At 30.3% G+C, this 24,742-nt stretch overlaps 1 protein-coding gene across 1 annotated transcript in view; it reads left to right on the forward strand.

The window, feature by feature from the left end:
- The first annotated feature begins 358 nt into the window (after nucleotides 1–358).
- The window catches only part of LOC135963172 (proline-, glutamic acid- and leucine-rich protein 1-like), a 71,324-nt gene continuing 46,940 nt past the window's right edge, over nucleotides 359–24,742 (forward strand). Inside the window, exons 1-7 of the mRNA XM_065514944.1 lie at nucleotides 359–525; nucleotides 588–801; nucleotides 854–1,379; nucleotides 1,457–1,639; nucleotides 1,697–1,804; nucleotides 22,553–22,697; nucleotides 23,144–23,365. Coding sequence (XP_065371016.1) covers nucleotides 421–525; nucleotides 588–801; nucleotides 854–1,379; nucleotides 1,457–1,639; nucleotides 1,697–1,804; nucleotides 22,553–22,697; nucleotides 23,144–23,365 — 1,503 coding nt within the window. The 5' untranslated portion in view covers nucleotides 359–420. The remainder of the gene's footprint in view (nucleotides 526–587; nucleotides 802–853; nucleotides 1,380–1,456; nucleotides 1,640–1,696; nucleotides 1,805–22,552; nucleotides 22,698–23,143; nucleotides 23,366–24,742) is intronic.

Consider the following 24,742-nt stretch of genomic DNA (forward strand, 5'->3'; position numbering starts at 1 on the left):
TGTGGCGAAAAATACAACAAGCCCAAAAGCAAAAACAACAACAGGCAACTTTGACAGCTCAGACCTTAAACCAAAAACAAAATTGCTTGTGGTTTTTGTAAATGTTGTATTTGTTGTAGTACTGTCGCTACTTTATTAATTTACTTTGTATAAAAGTATGTACACAACGAACTTATACCAGGTGGTGGCATTGGCGAATTCAGGCAAATATTAACGAATTCCTTAATTGTTTATATATGGAGTTTGACATTCGAATATACTCTCTCATTATTGAGAATGTCAGAGACCATATATAAAAAGTTAATGATTTCTCATGTATGTGCATTAATTCGCCACTGGCATCACCTGTTATAAATTCGACTTGAGCGCACATGTTTTGTAAACATTGTTCATTTTAGACTTGAGTTAAAGTTTTTTAAAATGGATAATTATTTATCAATTTTTCAAGGAATACTATCGACTGAAGGAACCTATTTAGACATTTATCTAGATGGTTTGGAAGATCATAGAAAATTTGATGTAAAGGTATAAAAAGTCGTATGTATGTACATGTGGATATTGAATAGAGATAAGTCGTTTATTTTCAGTCTAATGATGGAGTGGAGCTTGTGCAACACATTAGTTCATTATTGACAAAATCCACTACTCGCCCACTTGGATTACGTTTGCTTACAAAGTATATAGATTACTGTCCCATTGATGTGTTTGAAAAGAAAGGAAATCTGTGGACAACATTTGTTTTAAAAGCATGCAACAGCCAAGAGTTGCAATGTGATGCTCGTCTTATATTTGAAGTATTGAGTAAGTTCTCGTTATTATCCTTACTTATTTATTACTTACAAAATGTGTTTAGGTAAAATTATAAAGAGGTCTCCGCAATCTCCCGATTTGGCGAAGTCGTTTGCTAGTACACATATAAGTAAAGTTTATGAAAGCCTTACAAATGTGCCGCAGTCTAAAGTAAAATATGCCTTGAGTTGCATTGAGACATGTTTGCGCGCAAATCCGGGTTCCAGTGGACAGTCAAGAGGTGTCATTGAACGTTTTTTGTGGAAAAATGTAGATCATCTTGAAGACGAAGTTGTTGAAAATTGTGGCAAATGTTTGCATCTTCTTCAGCAGATAAAAGGTGGCGGACAACAAGGCGTTAACCATAAAACACAATGGAAAAACTATCAACTTCAATTGTTGGGTGGTATTCACACTGTGTATAATGAAATGTTTGCAAACTGTATAGAAATGTATGAAGAAAAAATAGAAGATCAAAAATTGCCCTGGGAGGCAGAACAAATTAAGTTTGATCCTGAGCCAGTAAAGAAAGCTGCGCAAATGTATACACGATGCCATAACATGATAAAATATCTTATTATTGCTATAAGGTACCTCATTATTTCAAATCTCCGTCTACTTGTTTTGATTGTTAAATACCTATAATAAAATGGATTTTTTTTTGTAGAGAACCGTTCCCAGTAGAAAAGCCCATCCTGATAAAGAAAATATTAAATGTAGTGATTCGAGGATTGAGCGTGAACTGTATAATGCTTGAGCAAAATCCCATTGTCGACAATATTGCTCTTAACATTTTATTGCCGAAGTTACATGTTGATTTGTTGGATCTCCTTAACGTCGCAGTATTAATGTGAATTCAAGAGGTGTACTATTGTTGTCATTTCATTAATTTGTATTTTTTTTTTAGATTTCGCGGTCATCTTCGTCCTTATTCTGAACTTATTTTAGGCCTTATTGTCGATGCAATAAAATGGACGTCTACCAAAAATGCACATGGAGATCAAAAATCGTTGTTGTATGTATATTTTTTATTCTAATATTCATTAAGCATTGCAGGAAATGTTCGTACTGAACTTTCTACCATTATAATCGAATCGTAATATCAGAAACACATTGATCCATAGACAACAACTAGATAGGTAACTGAGAGCCAAAAACCTATGTCTGTTGTCAAAAATATAATTCATGAGAATGTATTGCATGTATTTTGTTTTTGTATCACCCGTATGTGTGAAAAGAGAGTAATATTTTACTCTCTCCTTCCGTTCTATGCGTTTATTCTATGCATTGATCCATCAAATTAAAATTGAAAATATATTCAATAATAATTATCTGGTCACGCAGATATACATATAGAGGAGCCTCATAAAAATTTATGTTTTTGAATTATTGACTTTTTACATAATATAACTAATATCTATGAAAATTAACTTTAGTTTATATCTACAAGTAACTTTTTAGTTCGATTTCAATTCTTTTTTATTTTTTTAATGGATGAAGTCATTGTGTTCAAATGTGCCCCCCATACGGAGCAGTTATGAACGGAAATTTTTTCTTATAGCGTTTATGTACAAAAATTCCATAAACAGTTCTATTTTCTTTATATATAATAAATTCGATTTATTTATTTAGAAAAGCCTTATGCTAGGTATACACGTTACGATAAGTGGTATAAGTGTGAAATTAGTAACGTGTATCATGTTGTCGTACTTACGAAGTATGAAAATCAAAATTTTTTGAGGGCGGAGCTTCGATAAGTACTTAAGTAGTATCGTGCCTCATGCTGTCGTACTACGAAATTTATTTCTTCAACAGCTTATTCATATATGGGCATTTTCTGGGGTCACGAACGTACGTTCGTACGCTTTTGATGACCAAAGTATATAGAAAAAAAACTTCTAGATTTTTTTTGCATTTGGTAGCTTTATGTTTAGTGCAAAAGATGGATTCTATCGACTTTAAGTTTTCATAAAGATAGTTATAAACATGTGGTAACGAACGTACGCAAAATAGAAGTCAACTTTAGCTGACAGTAGTGAAATGTAAAAATCTGGCAAGTGGAACGAAATCTTTAAAAGCGATTAATTTAGTTTAAAAGTGTATTAATATAGGTCTCTATCCGCTATTTACACAATAAAATATCTCTATTGGTATTTTTTAATTGGCTTAAGTACCGGTATAGAACGTAAAGGTCGCGAACGTACGATTTTTCCATATGCTTTTTTTATTATTATCACCATGCATTTTTCCATAAATATCTTAAAATTTCCTTAACAAACAAGTAAGAAAGTAAGGTCGGTCAAGCCCGACCATATAATAACCTATACTAAGTAACATTTTTATAATTTATAATTTATATTCGTGAGTAGTTTTCGAAGTGGGCCTCATATGGGAGCTACCAATTATTGAGCGATCACCATGAAATTAGGTCGTAGTTTATGTCACATTTTCACATTTTTATGAGATTTATGAACGTTAAAGTGATTTACGGAAGCGAGTTTTATATCTTATTATAAAAAAATTTCATAATAAAATTTTCGGTATATATAAATCTTATTTGGAACAATATTTGCATAGATAACTACATAAATTAAACATTTATGACCGATAACGTCAAATTTCGGGAGTCATTTGTAAGGGGGCTAGGTAAAATAATTGACCGATTTCAGCCACATTCAATAGCCTTCGAAAAAATTATATGTACCAAATTATATCGAAATATCTTCAATAAAACACGATGATTATCAATATTTTATATTTCGATCCTGGTCGACTAATCGTAGGAAATGCCCGTATGTCAGGTATTTTGTGATATTTTTAATTTTTTCAAATGAAATAGTACGATTTGTAGTAACGTCTATCAGAAAATCGTACTTCAACTCATACTACGTAAATTAGTATCGTGTATACTCAGCATTAAACATAAAAACAAGTAACAGAGCTATATTCGGCTGTGCCGAATCTTATATACCCTTCACCAAAGTATACCTTAATTGTATGTTGAAAAAAAAATAACAAAAATAAAAAAAAAATAAACCAAACGCACTCAAATACATACAAATTATGCACGCGTGTGTTTGATTTGCAATTCTCATTTCATTCCACATTGTAGATTCTACCCAACAACAACATTCTACAATGTAGAACAGAGATGTCCAAAGCTAAAACTGTGTTTGTGTTGGTGAGCGAAAAAAAGATCCACTGAAAGAAAAGTTTAGTTCACTAAATAAAAGATGCCAATATTTTTAAGGTTTTATTTGTTAATAATAATCAAGTCAACAAATTGTCGGCGATATATTATCATAGCTCATTAATGGAGAGTTCGATATTAATAATTTTCGACTAATTTGTAAATATTTAAAATATGTAAAATATTTTTTTGCTTATTTTATTAGTTGTTTTGACTAAAATCATTTCAAATCTGAAAAAACATTGTTCACAGAAGTAAATTGAGGTAAAAAAATAGACAAAACTTCAATGATTTTTTAAAGTATGAAATATATTAAAAAAATCCAAATATTTCATTCAGTGATCATGAACAAAAATTTAAAAAAAAGGTGTGGGGATCCTAACCTCAGAATTCAATTAAAAAGTATTTTAAAACAGTTGAACAGGCTAATTGATTTTCACTTAGATAAGGATAGAAATGAGGCTTGGTCAAAATTTTTGTCAAATCTACCGTCAGGCTCTAAAAAATTTTGGAAACTATCAAAGGCGTTGAAAAGTAAGAATTTAGGTTTTTCTGATATTCTGATAAATGACGAAATTTTAAAAACTGCTGAAGAGAAAGCAAATGCTATTGCGGACGCGTTTGGTAATTCCCATACCATTACACTCCACAACACATCAGCTTTAGATTCTAGAGTATCTAATTATGTCGAAATTCTAGACGAAATTCATTATGATAGTTCTAGCATTGATCTTACAGACATGGCTGAAGTCAAGTCATTTGTGTTCTCATTAAAGAATGGTAAAGCTCCTGGTTTGGATGGAATAAACAGTATCATTCTTAAAAATATGCCAGACTCCTTTTTTGAAACACTAAGTAAATTATTTAATTCTTGCTTTATTAATGGTCACTTCCCGTCTAGTTTTAAAAAAGCTAAAGTAATTCCAATCCATAAAACAGGAAAAGATCCCAAATTGCCTTCCAGTTACAGACCAATTAGTATCTTAAGTCTATTGGCCAAGGTTTTTGAAAAGGTTATTCACAGTAGAATCGTAGATTTTTCTAATCAAAAAAATCTCATTATTGAGCAACAGTTTGGGTTTCGTAAAGAGCACTCCACAGTACATCAGCTAAAGAGTGTTGTTAACTTTATTGAAGACAACAAAAGTAATCGGAAGAGCACAGGCGTTATTTTTCTCGACATTGAAAAAGCATTCGATACCATCTGGCATGATGGATTACTGTTCAAACTTCACTCATTTGATTTTCCAACATATTTATTAAGAATTATTAAAAGTTTTTTATACAATCGTTCATTTGTTGTACGCGTCGACAGCAATTTATCTAGTGAAAGGCGAATACCTGCGGGACTACCTCAAGGGTCGGTGTTGTCACCTACGCTGTATTCACTGTACACCTCAGATATAAATGTCCGCGGGAATCATGAAGCGGCATTTTATGCTGACGGCAGTGCTTTTATATGCTGCGGTAAAGTTTCAAATGCAATTGTCAAAAGAATGCAAGTCAACCTTTTGTCAAACCAAAAATATTTTGACAAATGGAAAATTAAAGTAAACGACGCTAAAACACAAGCTATCATATTTCCTTACAATAAATCCCCAAAACGTATTCCTTCTCAAATCCTGTATTCTGGAGGAAATATAATTCCTATAAAGGATGAAGTGAAATATCTAGGTATTATCCTAGATAAAAAATTATCTTTCAAACAGCATGTTAAATACGTCTGCGACAAAGCGATAAGATGTAGTCGTGCTCTGTTCCCGTAGATCAAAAAAATGTGCATAAGACCAATAATGACCTATGGTTGCCAAGTTTGGTTTCACAAAGCTGCCAAAACACACACTAAAAAGCTCCAAATAATTCAGAGCAAAAATTTAAAAATAATACATAATCTACCTCGTAGATACCCCACAGAATTACTACATAGTAATTTCAAATATAAAATGATAAGTTCGTATACCAGGGATCTGACGCTGTCATTCAATGAAAAATGCAGGTTGTCTAATTTTGAAACAATAAGAAATTTACTAAGGGAGCACTGAGATTCTTTTATATTAAAAGAATATGTTCAGTGATGACTTAACCAATTTCATTATAAGTCTCTCTACTGTACGTATAAGGTTTTTTTTACAAAGTTTCCTTGACACTGTGTTATTAATAGTTCCTATATTCAATTGATAGATTTTTATTGCTGTAGTACTTTTAAGTAAATTCTCATAACATTGTACCTAATATATTTAAGATTTTAATAAAAAAAAAAAACATTTTCGTGGCTTTCCTGCAGAGTTGTGTTTTTTAAGATAGAGTTTTGAATATAGGCCTTCGATATATTGAATTATAAAAATAAACCTGTTTCAATAAGAAAATATTATTATTTTTGTACAAAACATTGCATACGGTAATTTTACTTAAAAAACGGTAATTTTTTTACGGCTGTACGGTAATCGAAATTAAAAAGTTAACATCACTGGTGACGACTAATCAAAGAGAATAAGAATATGAGTGTGGTTAACTTGCACAATTGTGATATGAAATGGGCTCCTCTGATGTATAATGTTGTTGTTGGGTGTTTGTGCTGTTTACGCAGTGATGTTAACCGTACGGTAATTACCGTATTGTACGGTAATTTAGACCTCTGTACGGTAGGCAGGTAATTTCTACATTTGTACGGTAATTTTAAAAGGTTTAAATTTTTAAAAATTATATCCCAAACGTTATATTTCTATAATGTGTCTACATATAATGTACATATTTCTCATTAAAATAATCATAAAACTTTGAGGATGATGATAACCAACTACCACTAGACAAAATATATCTAGGCGGTAAAGTAATCGCAAGTCTTTCAAGTATGGATATTTCAACATACAAATTAGTATTAAAAACTGATCGTCATAAATCCCCAATTGTTCGATACCAACATTTCTATAATTCCTTTAGTTTTGCAGAATGCAAAAGCCTCTATCTTTTCAAATAATTTTTTGGAATAATTTCTTCTTGCAATTCATGTTTTCTTACTAATTTTTGAATGCTGAACATGAATTTTACATTTTTCAATCATTTACAAAAATTAATTACCATGAAAAAATTTTAACATTATGTTTTTGGAAAATATAATTTCCATGGCATAAAAATAAATGGTTAAAGTTAGAGTTTGCTTAAAAAAGTGTCTACTTTTAAAGTTTTTTTTATCTTATGTTGTATTATGAGCCGTTTCTTAAATAAATTACGTTAAAAACTGACGATGGCATAAATGAAATCAAAATAATTTAATTCTATTAAAATGCAAAATCCTTTATCTTTTCATTTTAATATACACATTGAATATTTTGAGAAGAAATAGAGGGATTTTCATACCGAATTTTAATAACTCAAGTAATACGCGAAAAAAAGTTTTTTGGCTTTCCTGAAAAGTTGTTTTTTAAGATAGAGAGTTTTGGATATAGGCCCTCGATATATTGAATTATAAAAATAAACCTGTTTCAATAAGAAAATATTATTATTTTTGTACTAAACTTTGGATACGGTAATTTTACATAAAAAACGGTAATTTTTTTAAGGCTGTACGGTAATCGAAATTAAAAAGTTAACATCACTGTGTTTACGTATGATAGAGTTGCTCATATGAGAACTCATTATAAACAACTCTCTCAATTTTGTTAGAGAATAATGCATTAAACACATTCAAGACAGCAGACTACCAACTTCAATCAAAAATAAAATGCACACGTTTATATGAAGACGATTATTTTGACGACAGCACAGCTACACGGCCACACGACTACTCATGCCGATGTAGCCGAATTAGGCTAATGCATTAAACACATTGAAGACAGCAGGCTTCCGACTTCAATCTGTCAAAAATAGAATACACACGTTTATATGAAGACGATTCTTTTGACGACAGCACAACTTCACGACGACACGACTTCGTTTGCTGCTGCTGCCCAATTAGGCTAATTTCTATTTTTGTCAACTTCAAAACAGAAATAGTGTTGCTAATATAATAAAAAATGTAAATCAAATTAGTGCTTAAAAAAATATATTTTTTTTTACTTAATTAAGAGAAGTTTCTGATAACCATATTGAAATGAATTAATAACAGGTACATAAATTATTACCACATATATATATTTACTCAAAATAATTGTTTAACGTTTAATTACTTTGGAATTTTGTACGGTTATTTTTTATTAAAGTAAAAAATTAAAGTGACATCACTGAATTATAAATCAGCTGTTTACTTTGAAGCTGTCGTCTTTAAAAGAATTCACCGGCTGCCGCACGGCTGCAACTTCAGCCAGCAGCATTTGTGTTCGTGAAGTCGTGAAGCCTGCTGTCTTCAATGTGTTTAATGCATAATTTCTATTTTTGTCAACTACAAAACAGAAATAGTGTTGCTAATATAATAAAAAAATATAGATCAAATTAGTGCTTAAAAAAATATATTTTTTTTAATTAATTAAGAGAAGTTGCTGATAACCATATTGAAATAAATTAATAACGGTACATAATTAATTATAACCATATATATATTTTTACTCAGAATAATTGTTTCAATCTTAATTACTTTGGAATTTTGTACGGTTATTTTTTATTAAAGTGGCACCACTGAATTATAAATCAGCTGTTTTCTTTGTAGCTGTCGTCCACAGATACCCAGATAAGAAACCATTGACAGCTGTCAAAATAGTAATATCGAACCGTATGGTTTTGTTTACATTTTTTGTTTACCATTTTTTCAATTCCACCATTAAGGCAGATCTTAGAGCGAGAGAAAAAATAAAATGTAGTAAAAAATTGATGAGTGTGTGAGACGAGATATAGAAAGATAAATTTATATGTTTGTCCCTCTTTTAAATCTACCGTGGTTTATTATACATTTTCTTTTGTTAATTTTTCGTAAATTTTTTTTGTTTGCCTCCGCCATGTTGCTAAAAACAGCTGATTCGGGTCTATGTTAGTCTATGCTGTCGTCTTTAAAATAATTAAAATAATAGCTGCCACACGACTACAAATGTAACCAGCAGAATTTGTGTTCGTGTAGTCGTGTAGCTGGTTGTCTTGAATGTGTTTAGTGCATAATATTTACAAAGAATCAAAATATAATTGGTGAATATACTCAATGTGTATTACACATATCTAGATCAGTGATGTTCACGCCATACAACAATTGTTTGAAAAATTTACACACATTTGTTATGCTCTTTTAAAAACTTTTGTTCATTCATCGCTGAGAATGCGAAGAAACCACATGTGACGGACTATCGCAATTTTTTTCAGAAATTTATTAAGCATTGTTGTTGGTTGTTTTTGTTTGAAGCATAGCAAACACACGCGTTTCAATTACAATTGAACACAATAAAACAAAGTCAAAAATAAATACAAAATTTAAGAGAATTTCGGACTTACAATGTATATTTTTTCATTTCCTTAAAATTTAAATTACATTCATTTAATAAATTGGTTTTATTTGACAAAAATTCTAAATCTAAACTTTCTTCATTTTGTTATTATTTTAAGTGTTTGACATTATGTTTGCTGGGTAGCTCTCTCACCAATACATCTTCATTTTTATTTTTGAACATCACTGATCTAGATACATATATGTATCTAGTTTGGAGAAGGCCAAACACTGAATTGGAAAAGTACAATGTAGTAAACACTGTCAAACATGGTGGATAAGGGGTCATGTTGTGGGGTTGTATTGCTGCATATGGTGTAGGAAACTTAGTTTTCATCGACGGTTCAATGGACAAAACAGTGTACCTTAATATTTTAAAAGAAAACCTACTACAATGTGCTCTAAAGTTAAAGCTTGGGAATATTTCTGTTATCAACAGTACAATGACCCAAAACACACTGCCCATGACGTCTGAATATGGGTAGTGCATCATGTTCCCCACATTCTCCCGACTCCTCTGCAATCACCTGACATGAATTCCATAGGACATTTGCACCATATTATTAGTAAGACTCAACTTAAAGAAGTCCTGTTACAAAAATGGCAAAATATTGGAGCTGACGTCACCAAAAATTGGTCGATTCAATGCCAAGACGATTAAAAGAAGTCATTAAAAAGATAGGCTACTCCACAATATATTAAACTAATAAAAAAACTATTTTCCTATTAAAAATTAGAAACTGTGTGAATATTTTTGTCCCCCTTAAAATCGAACTTCGAAACATTAGATAATTTTTTTTTGTGAAATGTGCCACCTTATGTTTAATTTTTCCATATATCTCCATAAGTTATATGTAAATAAATATTTTTGTTCAAATCCATACGAATGTTGGGGCCTTCGTTTAAAAAATATGGACGATTAAAGATAAATCTGTATGCTGTGTGAATATTTAAGTCTGGCACTGTATACCCTTGCCACTCATGGTGAAAAAAATTTACAATTGCACTGCAAAAACATTGTGACACAACTACATTCGGACGACGAATGAAAAAAACTAGCGAAAGTTGTTGACGTTGCTAGAAAACAAGGTTGCCCTATGAAAAACACAGTTATGGGTCGGAAAAAATTGTTAACTGAGATTTTATTAACATTGTTCATCCCACAGTTTGGTGAACATTGGTAAAAAAATCCCAAGCCCTCTGAAGTTTTGAGATGTATTTACAAAGGGAAAAAATGCAATTTTTTCAGTTTTTGTAAAAATTTTCCCTTAAAAAATTACTTTTGCAATTTAGTTTAAAAGAATATAAATATGTACGTAATTTTCGATCTAATGAGATATAAAAAACAGAAATTGGTTAAAAAATGTTAAAGTTATTAAAAATTTCCCAGGCCATTAACGTGTCTCAGGCCATTAGAACAAGAAATGTATGAACAAAATAACATATTTTCAGAAATATTAAAATAAAAGCTAATTTTTACTTAAAATATGTATATCTATATATACTTGTATATGATTTTTGGCTTCGAGGATACCGATAACGTATTCGCAGGTATGACCAAAAAAAATATTTTTTTAACTGCAGTTTCAAAACTCCATTTTCAAATTTTTAAAAATTTTGTTAAACAAATTTCAGAATTTTTTGATCATCTCATTTGGAATTTATTAAGAATATAATAGGGAATAAAAATATTAAAAAATTATGAAAATATCTCCTATAGTTTTTTCGTACCTGCGATTTAAATTTTGCAATTTTCGAGAAAAACATTGTTTGGCCATATTTTGGCGAATGAGCTCAATTTCCTTACTGTTATAAATTTTAAGTAGAACCTATTCAGAATATTATAGTCCAGATAATTCTAAATATACTCTGAAAGTTTTACTAAAATAGAAGAACGTTAAATCGTGAAGGTCAAAGATCAAATTTTTCAATATTTGGAATTTCTAATGAAAAGATAGAGAAATGTTATATATTTTTGGGCCGATTTTGATGAAACTTAAGAAAAATATAACATGAAGTCTAGTATTTATAATAACAGCACAAAAATGGAAATTAACCCTTAACCCTGGATAGTTACTGTTCGACGAAGTTCATTTACTATTTATCATATAACTTTTTTATGCGTGTTCAAATTACTCTCTTTTTGTCAACAACGTTAGTTAATGGCGAAAACTCTAAATGAGCGGACGTACGCTGAATACCAATTTTTTGAAGTTGAATATGACAGGTGCGTACTCGTCGAAACGACGAAGAGTAACTTTAGTGTGACTTTTTGGGCTCTAATCCAACAGCAATTTCTCTGGGAGATAGAGTAAAAGTGCTGACAAAAACTGTTCATGGAACGAATCGCAATGTTGAAATGGATAACTGGTTCACATCAGTTCACCTTGCCAAAACACTGCTTCTGGAACCCTATAAATTAACTATTGTTGACACTTTTATGAAGAGAGAAAATCCAAAGGAAATGTTCTATGTAAAAGGCCTGTGAGTATCCATTAGGGTATTCATTCGACTAATGATCGTTCGATTAATCGAATAATTTCTTACGAATAATTATTCGAACAATTTAAAAATGGCCATTTTCGAATAACGAATAATTCGAACAATTTTATGTAGAATAATCGAATAAAACGAATAAATGTTCATATACATATATTTAAATTTATAAAATTGCTTAAAATTTTTCATAATTCCAAATTTAACTAAGTAATAATGACTCACAAAACTTGTATTGTTTCTGAAATTCGACAAATAACTAAAGACAAACGGACTTTCGATCACTGTAGATGAGTGTTCCGATAGCACCTTCAATAAATAAATATTACTGCAAGAAGTTACAATTCTAAAAACAAATATTTAAAAATTTAGGACTTGAACCAATGAAAAAAAAGAAAAAAAAAGTACAGAATAAAATATTTGTTATTTAGCTGGCGAAATATTAGAAGAAACGCAATTAATAATCAAAATTAAAGTGGAGTTGAATGTGATTTTGAAACGGCCGTCGAAAGTGATATTGAGGATGATATTTATATTGATTACATTGAAATAGATGAAGGCCATTATCTTAAAATATATGTATGTATATAAGTGATGTTATTAACCGCGTACGTAAGTGTCGAATCGAATGATAAACACAAATATTGTAAAGTAACGTTTTGTTGCAAGAAAAGCATGGAGTTCGTCTTATACATGATTTTGACCATCGTTGAACATCTTTGTCTAACATGGTAATAAACTTTTTGTGTATTTGTAAATGCGTCAATCATGACTTCAAATTAGCCATGTTCACTGACAATGATATCAAGCTTTGGAAAGATTCCCTTTATTATGTAATTCCCCAAGACCACTTTATTAAGCAAAGATCCGGCAACGTTGATAGAGCTTGATGTATAATACAATTTGTTATAAATAATTTAGAAATAGTGAATGATTAATTTACTAAAGAATTAGTTACTCAATTTAAAACCCGAAGTTCTTAATACGTTTATATTGTATTTTTTTATATTTCATATTTTATTTATTGTATCTTCACAAAATAATGTGAACTATCAATAATTTGTTCAAATCTTAAATCTAAATATTATTTTTTATTTACGTCCCACTACAGTTGGACGAAAAATTATGTTTAATTTATAGATTCTATCATCAGCGCAGGTCTGTTGGATTCCTTCTTCTTAGTCGGATGTAGCCATTACTTCTCATTAATGTTCGTGCAAGTGGGTTTGGGTGAACTTCTAACTTTTTCAAATATGACTCCGCTTGTTTTTTTATTTCATTTTTCACCAGGGAGACACCTAGGTCCTTATGAATGTTAATATTTCTCACATACCAAGGCGCTGCTGTTATCATTCGTAATATTTTATTTTGGAATCTTTCAATATTAGAAGCTGAGGCCGTGTGCCATAATTGAATTCCATAGCACCATATGGGTTTTATTATTGAGCTGTACAGCAAAAGTTTGTAATCTAAACTCAATCTCGAGTTTTTACCAATTAGCCAGTAAATTTGTAGTAATTTTAACTTCATTTGAGTCAATTTCGTATCTATATGCTTTTTCCAGGTAAGACGTCGGTCTAGATGCAGACCTAGATATTTAACTTCTGTTTGTTGAGGTATTATATGATTATTTATTAGGATTGGAGGGCACGATTCTCTACGCAATGTGAATGTAAGATGTATACATTTTTGCTCGTTTACTTTTATTCTCCATTGTTTTAACCACCTTTCTATGTCGAGTATATGGTCTTGTAAAAGTACAGATGCTTCTTGGGGGTTTTCATGAATGGCTAGTATAGCTGTGTCATCAGCAAAAGTTGATATGTGGGTTCGACTGTTTGTAGGCATATCACAAGTATATAGCAAATATAGGAAGGGACCCAGTATACTTCCTTGGGGTACGCCTGCTTCAATAGGCTGTGGTGAACTTATGAAGTCTCCCTCTTTAAGAACGAACTTTCGATGACTTAAATAACTCTTTAGAAGCTTGTGTGTGTTCACTGGTAAATATTGTTTTATTTTTTCGATAATCCTCATGCCATACTTTGTCGGTGGCTTGCGAAACGTCGATGAAGAGTGCAGAACCATATTTTTTGTCTTCAAATGTCTTGGATATGATTTCTACCAACCTGTGAGTTTGTTCTATGGTGTTATGTTTCCGAATTGATGAGTTGGATTATAATCAAAATGATTCACTATCGGCTTTAACTTGTGCATTAACAGTTTTTCGAATAGCTTTGATATATTTGACAATAGGCTAATGGGTCTATATGATTCTACTTTACTGTGATCTTTTCCCGGTTTAGGTATCATTGAATTAAAGAAACCTTCCATTTTGGTGGATAATATTCAAGGCGTAATATAGCATTGAAAATAAATAGGATTATTCTTAATGCAATTTGGGGTAGCTCGAGGAGCATCTTGTTACTGATTTTATCAATACCAGGTGATTTTTTGGAGTTTAAATCAACAATAGCCTTGTTAATCTCTGAAATCTCAAAACGAAGTGGTTCAGTTGCAGTAATATGGGGTAAAGTAGGTGGTAACTCTATTATGTCGTTTGACTCGTTTGGGGAAAATACATTCTTTAGATGACTAACAAACAGGTTTCCTTTTTCAGTATCGTTTCTCGTCCAGCCTCCACTAGAATTACGTAGAGGAGGTCTGCTCATAACAGGTCTTTTTAATTTTTTGTAGCTCGCCATAGAGAGTAATTTGAGTACTGGGTGGCATCTAAGTTCTCCATATATTTATTAATTGAGTCAGTTTTGCGTTTGTGAAGAAGCATACTGAGGCGTTTGCGACATTTTCTAAGCTCCGTTTTAAGTTCAGGGGATCTGTAGAGTTGCCACTCTCGACGAACTCTTCTTTTTTCAGCTAATAACTGTTCAATGTCTTCAGAATAGAGTCTATTGTATCTTATTTGTTGGGTTATTTGAGTAGCGTGTTCAACAGCAAGTTTTAAGTTTTGTTCAAAATGTTTGTGTGAGATATCGATATCTTCTGGTGTTCTTAGCGATATATTTTCTGTACTGTGTGTGCAAATATATTTTCTATATTTCAACCAATTTATTTTCGTGCTTGATATTGCAGAGTGACCAGTCGGGGATACTATTTCTAGGGGGTTCAATAGAGTAACGAAGGTGGGTGAGTGATCCGAGGATAATTCTAATGAAGATTTAACCTGCATTAGTTCCATTGGTAAATTTTTTGTAACTGCAAAATCAATGACATCGGTTATTTTGCTTGGGTCAGTAGGCCAGTATGTTGGTTCTCCGCTAGACAGCACATTCAAATTCAATTTAGAAATTGTATTAAACAAAGCGCGACCTTTCGGGTTTACAAGTCATGATCCCCAGTGAGTATGGTTAGCATTATAATCGCCAGCTGCCAGGAATCGGGGTCCTAGTTTAAAATTCCAGAGCCTCCACATGATCTATCTCTTGGATCATTTGTGCCATAAAAAACATATCCATTTATCTTAAATAAACTTTTAGACGTCAAATGGGTTTCCGAAACTAACATTATATCAACTTCATGACTTTTTAGAAAATACTCGAGTTCGTTTTTATGTCGGCGAATGCCGTTAGCGTTCCAAAAACATATTCTTAGGCAGTTCATGGTCTGTTAAGCACAGCCTGCAATAACATTGATTGTATCTTAAGCATTTCTTGCATCATGTTACTCATTGAGTTTGTAAAGTTATTTACCGATTGCACAAGAGTTTCTATTGTAGATTCAAGTCTGGTAAAATTGAAAATTAGAGTTTGCTCTCTTACCTCTGGGTTCATATTTTGGTTTTGTGGTTGACGGACTTGCGTCTGAGTTTGGTTGCTTCTTAGTACATTTGCATATGTTTCTTTGTTGTCTGTTGCAACGGGGGGTAGTTAAAATTGATGTTATTTAATGGCTGAGCGGGGAAAATCTTCGGTTTATGGATTTGTGATTTTTTTTAACAATTGAGTAGACAGGACAACCCCTGTAGTTCGCTGTGTGGTTACCTCCGCTATTCTGCATTTTTTCATTTTAGGATCATCCTTGGATTTGTTACATTGGGATGTGTTATGCAACTCTCCACAAATAACACATACGGGTGGCAATTAAAATATAAGCGTCCTTTGGCGTTAATAAAAAACAGGTGTAATTTATATTTATTTCCCGATAAAACATTAGGATAACGAATTAACTCGGAGTAAAAATAAAACGCGTCCAATCTCTATCACAGTCGACATGACAATTTGATTGTCAAATACAATATTGTATTTAAATTCAGGATTATGTCCAACTAGCTCAAATTTTTTAAAGCATAGCTACAAAACGAAAACTAAAATGTTTGCTGGTCAATTGTTTTCTAGATTTTTCGGGAGGGAATCTGATCAAAATATTTCTGATGAAATGTTTTTAACATTATCAGTAATTGAATTTTTAACTTTAACGTTATTTTTTGTTTTCCTTTAACAATAAAATATTTAAAAACCTACATCAAAACTTCATTCATTACTTTTTAAAAATAATTTAATTATTCGAATAATTCGATTAATTTTAAACGTGTGATCGAATTATTCGAACAAGTTAAAATCTCTTATTCGAATTATTCGTTTTATTCGAACAAGAGAAAAATCGAATAATTCGAATACCCTAGTATCCATCCATGTTTTGTTACGACAATGAACTGACTTTATTATCCTACAAACCTAAACCAAATAAATTTGTATGTATTTGATCAAGTTGCGATGAAAAAGTAACCATAAATCCCAAAAAGGGATAACCCTACATGGTAGAATTTGACAGACAAAATGCGGTGTCGACACTTTGGATAAAATGTCCAGCATTGTCTCGTGTTCTCAAAAAACAAACAGGTGGACAATGTGTCTATTTTGGGGAATTTTAAATAATACTTCTGTATCACAATATGTTTGATAAAGGTCAAAAACCCAAAAACCGACGACAGCGCCTGAACGATTTCCAAGAATCTCTCGAGGCTTTAAAGAAAATGTCAAAATATAATACCTAATCAGCAAGAGGTGAGAAAATGTTGATAAAGACCAAAAAATGCGTAAAATATGTTACCTCTGTCTATATCAAACGCAGAATGACTAAAACTACATGTAATATATGCAAGAAAATCATCTGTGGTAAACACAGAGTTGAACTTTGTGTCTCATGCGTAAAATAAGGCAAATAATTAAAAATGTGTTTACATTTGTATTATTTGACTGATTATCTTTAAACGCTTTTTATGAAATAAGTAAGGCCCTAATTTTGTAAATCACGTCACCAAAGTGATATTTATGTGCAAAGCAAAAACAACATTTAACACATTTCAAAAATTTGTTTTTGTTTTATGTATAAATTCTGAACCAAACAAACGCACAAAAATTCAAGCGTTGATTTGCCTTTCATAATTTGAAAATTGTGTACACAAAACAAAAACAAATTTTTAAAATGTGTGAAATGTTGTTTTTGCTTTGCACATAAATACCACTTTGGTGACGTGATTTATAAAATTAGGGCCTAAATTTTATTTCTATCTTTTAAGTTTTTTCTGTTTTAAAAAGTTAATTTGAAAAAACGAAAAAGGGTTAAAATTCGTATCGAATTTTAAGAGAGAAAAATTATTTTTATTTATATATTACATTATTTTTGATTAAAATGCTTAACTAAAAATATTTTTTTTTTATTTTTTACTTTAAAAATCGTTCCGTTAGAACGTTTATTAAAAATAGTTCGTCGATTCGACGAAGAGTAACTTTCAGAGTTTAAAATTACTACTATATTAGTCAAAAAATTGCAAAAAAAATTCATAATTTTACATGAAAACTGCAACAAATATTTAACAAGATAATATTTCATTGTATACATACTAAAAATATAAATACTATTTACGAATTCCATATATGCACAAGCTTCATGGCAGAAATATTTGTCGCAGTTTTTCCAAAAATATTTTGCCTTACACAATATTTTACGTTGCAGCTAGAAGACAAAATGAAAATTTTTCATTTTTAAAACATTTGCTGCCTAAATATATGTATATTTTTGGTTAGCAAAAACAAATGAAATTGCTTGTGTATAATATACAAAAAAATTACTACAAAAACATCATACATGCAAACAAATTGCAGCGTGAAAACCATAAACTGCAAACGATATGCGCAGTGAAAAATTCAAACAATGAAAATATGGAAGATGCTAAAAGTAGACTGCCAAACCATACGAAGTTGAAAAATGTAAAATACGAAATTGTGCAAAGTTAAAAATGTTTAAAGCGAAAATGTTTATTTTTAAAATATTTCCGCCGCATATATGGTTTTGTTTTGCCGCATATAGTCATTGAGTAGAAAAATGTGAAAAAAAACTATGAAGTTGATTTGGGTGTACAAAATAAAAAATTGTATTGAAATGTGTGTTAATAAAGAATTTTAGTGCAATAAAATAGAAGTTTTATTTTTTGAGGTATGTAATTGTATGTATTGTGAAAGATAGCAATGCAGTGAAAATTAAATTAAATAAGATTCTGGACAAAGGATAGCTAGCGGAGGATATTATTATTGAATTTTTTGATTGATTGGCATTTTTAATACGAATTCAAATGTATTTATGCTGGTGGTAATAGGAGTCCAGAAAAATTAGTAAGAAAAAAAATAAATTTGTATGTAAAGCGGTTAAAAAAGGATATATAATGCAACAACAAAATGTGACAAAAACAAAATACCATAAATAACAGGATCATTCATTTTATGAATAAAATCTATCATAATAAAGTGTTTTACATTCAAATGTTTCCTTTCGTAAAATTTGTAAATGGAGAACAAACAAAAAAATAAGCAGCATAGAAAATAATTGTGGAAGAACAATTTTATGTGTAAGATATAATGCAAAAAAGGCACAGGTATAAGTACAACAGGAGCAAAACGAAATTAACTGCAACAACATCAACTTATACACACAAGTAGGTAATTATGATATAAAATTGCTGTTTGTGTGTACATACAACAATAATTTATGCAAAAATCATAAACAAATACATAAATAGGTTCAATCGTGATCGTGAGTGATTTTGTAGCAGGAGAAAAAAGGATAAAGAGGAATGATAGAAAAAGCATCAACAAAAGAAATGAAAAGAGTTAAAAAGGGATAGAAAATGCAACAACCAGATTATGGAAGGACACATGAATGAAAGCAAGAATAATTTATCACTACAAATGAATACAAAGAGGTTATAAATAACAGGAGATAAGAAATTTAAGAAAGTTCCTGAAAATATAATTCTGCAATGAAGAAAATTTTACTGTATACAAATATCAAGTGAGAGCGTAAATGATCGACTTTGTTTGTGTTTTTAAATGTTCATTCATATGTATCCATTCGTAGTATTTCTAACAGGAGAACAAAAAAACAAATAAGCAACAGAGAACAAATTATGCAACGAAGGCTCAACAAATTTTTTACATAGGCAAGAGTGCAGCAGGAGAAAAAGGAAATACAACAACAACTACTTAACTACTACCTCAAGTAATTTTGAAATACAACTGTGGTTTGTGTGTCCTCTAGCTGCATAAAGCAACAACAATACATTCAAAAAATAGGAACAAATACAAAGCAAAGGAACTTCTAGACATGTGGTGGAGTACCGTTGCAATTAATTGCATTTTGTTGTTTCTTTACTGTTAATGTAGAAAATTAAAAAGTCAACAACAACTTGTGCAATCTGAAATGCAAATGAGTATGATTGGCTGAGCGTTTGTAACAGGAGTGTGAAATTCCTTTGCTTTGTATTTGTTCCTATTTTTTTGAATGTATTGTTGTTGCTTTATGCAGCTAGAGGACACACAAACCACAGTTGTATTTCAAAATTACTTAAGGTAGTACTTAAGTAGTTGTTGTTGTATTTCCTTTTTCTCCTGCTGCACTCTTGCCTATGTAAAAAATTTGTTGAGCCTTCGTTGCATAATTTGTTCTCTGTTGCTTATTTGTTTTTTTGTTCTCCTGTTAGAAATACTACGAATGGATACATATGAATGAACATTTAAAAACACAAACAAAGTCGATCATTATTCATAAAATGAATGATCCTGTTATTTATGGTAGTTTGTTTTTGTCACATTTTGTTGTTGCATTATATATCCTTTTTTAACCGCTTTACATACAAAATTATTTTTTTCTTACTAATTTTTCTGGACTCCTATTATCACCAGCATAAATACATTTGAATTCGTATTAAAAAAGCCAATCAATCAAAAAATTCAATAATAATATCCTCCGCTAGCTATCCTTTGTCCAGAATCTTATTTAATTTAATTTTCACTGCATTGCTATCTTTTACAATACATACAATTACATACCTCAAAAAATAAAACTTCTATTTTATTGCACTAAAATTCTTTATTAACACACATTTCAATACAATTTTTTATTTTGTACACCCAAATCAACTTCATAGTTTTTTTTCACATTTTTCTACTCAATGACTATATGCGGCAAAACAAAACCATATATGCGGCGGAAATATTTTAAAAATAAACATTTTCGCTTTAAACATTTTTAACTTTGCACAATTTCGTATTTTACATTTTTCAACTTCGTATGGTTTGGCAGTCTACTTTTAGCATCTTCCATATTTTCATTGTTTGAATTTTTCACTGCGCATATCGTTTGCAGTTTATGGTTTTCACGCTGCAATTTGTTTGCATGTATGATGTTTTTGTAGTAATTTTTTTGTATATTATACACAAGCAATTTCATTTGTTTTTGCTAACCAAAAATATACATATATTTAGGCAGCAAATGTTTTAAAAATGAAAAATTTTCATTTTGTCTTCTAGCTGCAACGTAAAATATTTTGTAAGGCAAAATATTTTTGGAAAAACTGCGACAAATATTTCTACCATGAAGCTTGTGCATATATGGCATTGGTTTATAGTCTGTATATTTTCAGTATTTGTGCACATTAATATGAAAACGATTCATATTTATTGCGCAGTCGGTAGTCAAATGTAAAAAACGTTTAACTAATTTTAAACCCTGGTAACTTTAATGTACTAAAATGAAGAGTAACCTTCCAGGGTTAATGGCACTTGGGGTTAAAATGACCCCAAACTTTTTTCAGGATGATTTTTGTACAAATGTTCACCAAACTGGGGGGTGAGACTTGCCAAAATCCAATTTTAATATTTAGGGTCATCCAAATATACATAACATAAGGATAAATGCAAGGTGAATTCATACAAGGTGGTGTCAGTTCTACAAAACAACAATTGGTCTTAACAAATCTTAAAATACCTAAATGAAAAATTAAACAAATAAGTATTTAAACTTAATATAGTGTAGATATTTGAATAGTGAGGCCTTTACTTATTTATGTAAACAATAAATATTTTGTTATTAAGCTTAAAATATGTAGATATTTAAATATAAAAACAAGCTTTATCAGCAGTTTGACTGACTCCACCTTGTATAAATTCGCCTTGGATAAATTATATATATCTGGGATAAATGGCCATTTATTATAAAAATGATTTCGTTTTATATTTAAAAAATCGTAGATTTTGAAAGAAATAATTTGATATTTAATATTTATGTATTTTTAAGTAAGTTTAAAAGAAATCGTAATTTTTATAACAGCTAAAAAACTTTTGGAACATTTTCGAGTTATTAAAAATTCCATCGACCACATGTAATGAATAATGTAAGACAAATATTACTCGTTTTGGAAAATACGATTTTTTTCTAATTACGAAAAATCTTAAATAAAGGAATTGCGTTTATTATTTATAGTAGAGTAAAAACATCTACTTTAATGTTTGTTCCATAGGATAACATAGAGACGAGACGTAATTGTCAAAAACCTAAGTATGTTGCCAAAAACCTAACTCTTGCAACACAAAATACATGCTATTCAATGTTTTTTGTTGTATCAGGCATGTGATTTGTTGTATTTTTGTTTGACAAATCGGAGTGTCTCGTCTCTATGGTTTGTTCTTTTTCATATAATGCATTTCTGTCTTAAATGGGGCCGAAGTAATGTGACGTAAACAATTAATGGTCGATTATGGATGGCAACCGAACTTCAGTTGCGTTGCCAGAGTGCAACTACAAATTTCTATTTGCCAATTTGGCAACAGAAATGTTAGCTGCCAGTTGCCATTTGTAATATCATTTAGGCTGACAACTGACAACTCAACACGTAAGGTGTTTACACGATTGTCAGATGTCTGATAATATTATTGTCATACAATGTACTGACAATACTTTTTCTGACAACGTTGTAAGACAAAAATTGTAAGTTTCACGGTTGTTAGACATTTTCTGAAAATTTTTCTGACAATATTGTAAGATCTGACAACCGTGTGTACGTAGCTTAAGTTCGGTTGCCATCCATAATCGACCCATTATATTTTACAACCATAGAATAAAATATACATTGAAGTTTTACTGAGAGGAAATAATAAGTCTGCTGTCAAAAATGTGTAAATCAACGTATTTTCTTGATGTGCTATTCATATTATTTGTGAGAAGGTTATTCTCTCATTTGAGCCTCAGTTTTTTCTTTTTATTAAGCAAAACATTTTCAACTGAAAAATGGGGTTTTAATGTGATCTGACAATTGTGAACGAAAATTTTAATTGTCGAACATCAATAAATTTTATATTAATATTTGCATTTTATTTCAGGATTTTACGTAAAAAAGTTTATGAGACTGTTTCGTTGTGGTGTAAAATCTTCTATAGCGGTAATCGTTGCGACTCCATTGCCGAATACTTATTTCAAGAAATTCTTAGCGATGTTACTCCAACACAAAGTGAATTTACATTAAAGGTTTGTAAATATTTAATATACTGACCATGGTGTAATAAGTAAGGGAGAGCGTTTCGACAACAAACACAACAAATACAATATTTCTTGCTGACAAATGCATAGGTTTTGTCAAATAAAAATACACACATTTTATTTTGGAATCTTTTAGATAATTCAATATTATTTTCATTAAATTAAATTATATTTGAAAAAGAACAACGGTTTAATAGTGCTTTATCCAAATTTCATTATATGTAATATTTTTATTCACATTTTCATTCATGTTTTTTGATTTACAATTTTTTTTCATTGAAAATAAAATTTATTATTTTTTGAAAATAAATTCAGTTTGACAAAACCCAAGCACTTTCAAAATAGATAAATAGAATTGATTTCAACTTACTTAGTGCATCCTGATACTGACATTTCATATTTGAAAATTAAATCACACTTTTATGCATTTTTAGGTTTTAAGTGGCGCCCGAAAACATATGTCTAAAAAAGCGAGACGTCAGCTCCACAATGCCCAAAATGAGAAATCCAATATGGCTCAAACTCATTCTAGTGACAATAATCGAAAGGAACAGTTTTCAGAAGTGAGGAATCAGGAATTGTGCATTTCAGCCTTGCGTTGTCTTCAAGAAATTCTTTTAACTGTGGGGAATTTTATAAAACCTACTATTTTAAAGGTAAATAATTGTTGTATTTACTTTAATAATATAGGATGCGTAAAATTGTATCAATGCTGCATAGTAAAGGTTTGACGTTCGAAAAAGCATATTCACCATCATTACTTTACCTCAAATGCCGCTAATTTTTGCATCCAACGCTTTATTTTCTTTTCGGTTGCAAAAATTTGCAGGTCAATTCATCAGTGAAGTACAAATTTACGGAATTTACGAAACTTTGCCTATGCAACATTTAATTGTGCGAAATTATTTCGCAAATATTTCATTCCAAATATTTTATATGTAATTTGACAGGATTTCGCACGAAATTTTGAACAGAATACTTAGCTTTAGATAAAAAAAACAGTACATTAGTTATTGTGGCTTTAACAAACGTTTATGAACACAATCATTTTATAAATGGATTCAGTCAAACATATGTCAAAGCTTGTTTTTATATTTAGATATCTACATATTCTAATCTTATTAACAAAATATTATTTTTTACATAAATTAGTAAAGCCCTCATTATTCCCCAGCAAAAAATTTAAGTTGTTCAAGAAGAATGGATATTTTCATGAGTTCTTTAGTACTTATTCACTCAAATTCATTTTAAATGCTTTTCTAAATTATAATAAATTTATCATAACCCAACCCATGAAAAATCACAACCAATACTCTCATTCAACTGCAATATAGAAATTGGAATAATTTGACATTTGTTAGAATTTAAAATGGACGAGTATTTTATTTTTTATTTCATACAATAAACATTCAAAATAACATTAGAGTTATTAAATACTTATGTTTAATATTAAAATTTGTAACATTTTCGATAACAAATTTATTTATTACTTTAAAGTAAAAAAGAGTTGAAAACTTAGCGGATTTTAAAAAGGGCATTCGCTGTTTGTAAACTCTTTTTTTTTTAAGAAAAACCATATTATTGAATTAATATTGTTACGTTTTAACCTTTTCAAAACGCTGGTTTATTTCCTTTAAATAAACCGGATACTTTTGATTGCAAATAAAAGCCGTTTAGTAGTTTGAAAATTGTAACAACTCTTTATTTCTTTAAAATGTACAACAACAACAGAATTAAATAGCCACTCAATGTTTTCTTATACACGTTTATAAATTCTCAGAATTACAGACACAATTTATAATGTACACGAATTTACTTGAAAACAAGTAAGAAAGTATGGTCGGTCAAGCCCGACCATATAATACCCTACACCAAGTAAATGAGTAAAAATATTTTTCTTTTAAAATTTCCATAATTTATATTTTTGAGTGATTTTTGGAAGTGGGCCTTATATGGGAGCTATGACCAATTATGGACCGATCACCATAAAATTAAGTCGTGTGATTTATGTCTATATTAAAGTTAACTATGTT

Source organism: Calliphora vicina, chromosome 1, assembly GCF_958450345.1.
Source record: "Calliphora vicina chromosome 1, idCalVici1.1, whole genome shotgun sequence".
In the NCBI taxonomy this organism is placed as follows: domain Eukaryota; kingdom Metazoa; phylum Arthropoda; class Insecta; order Diptera; family Calliphoridae; genus Calliphora; species Calliphora vicina.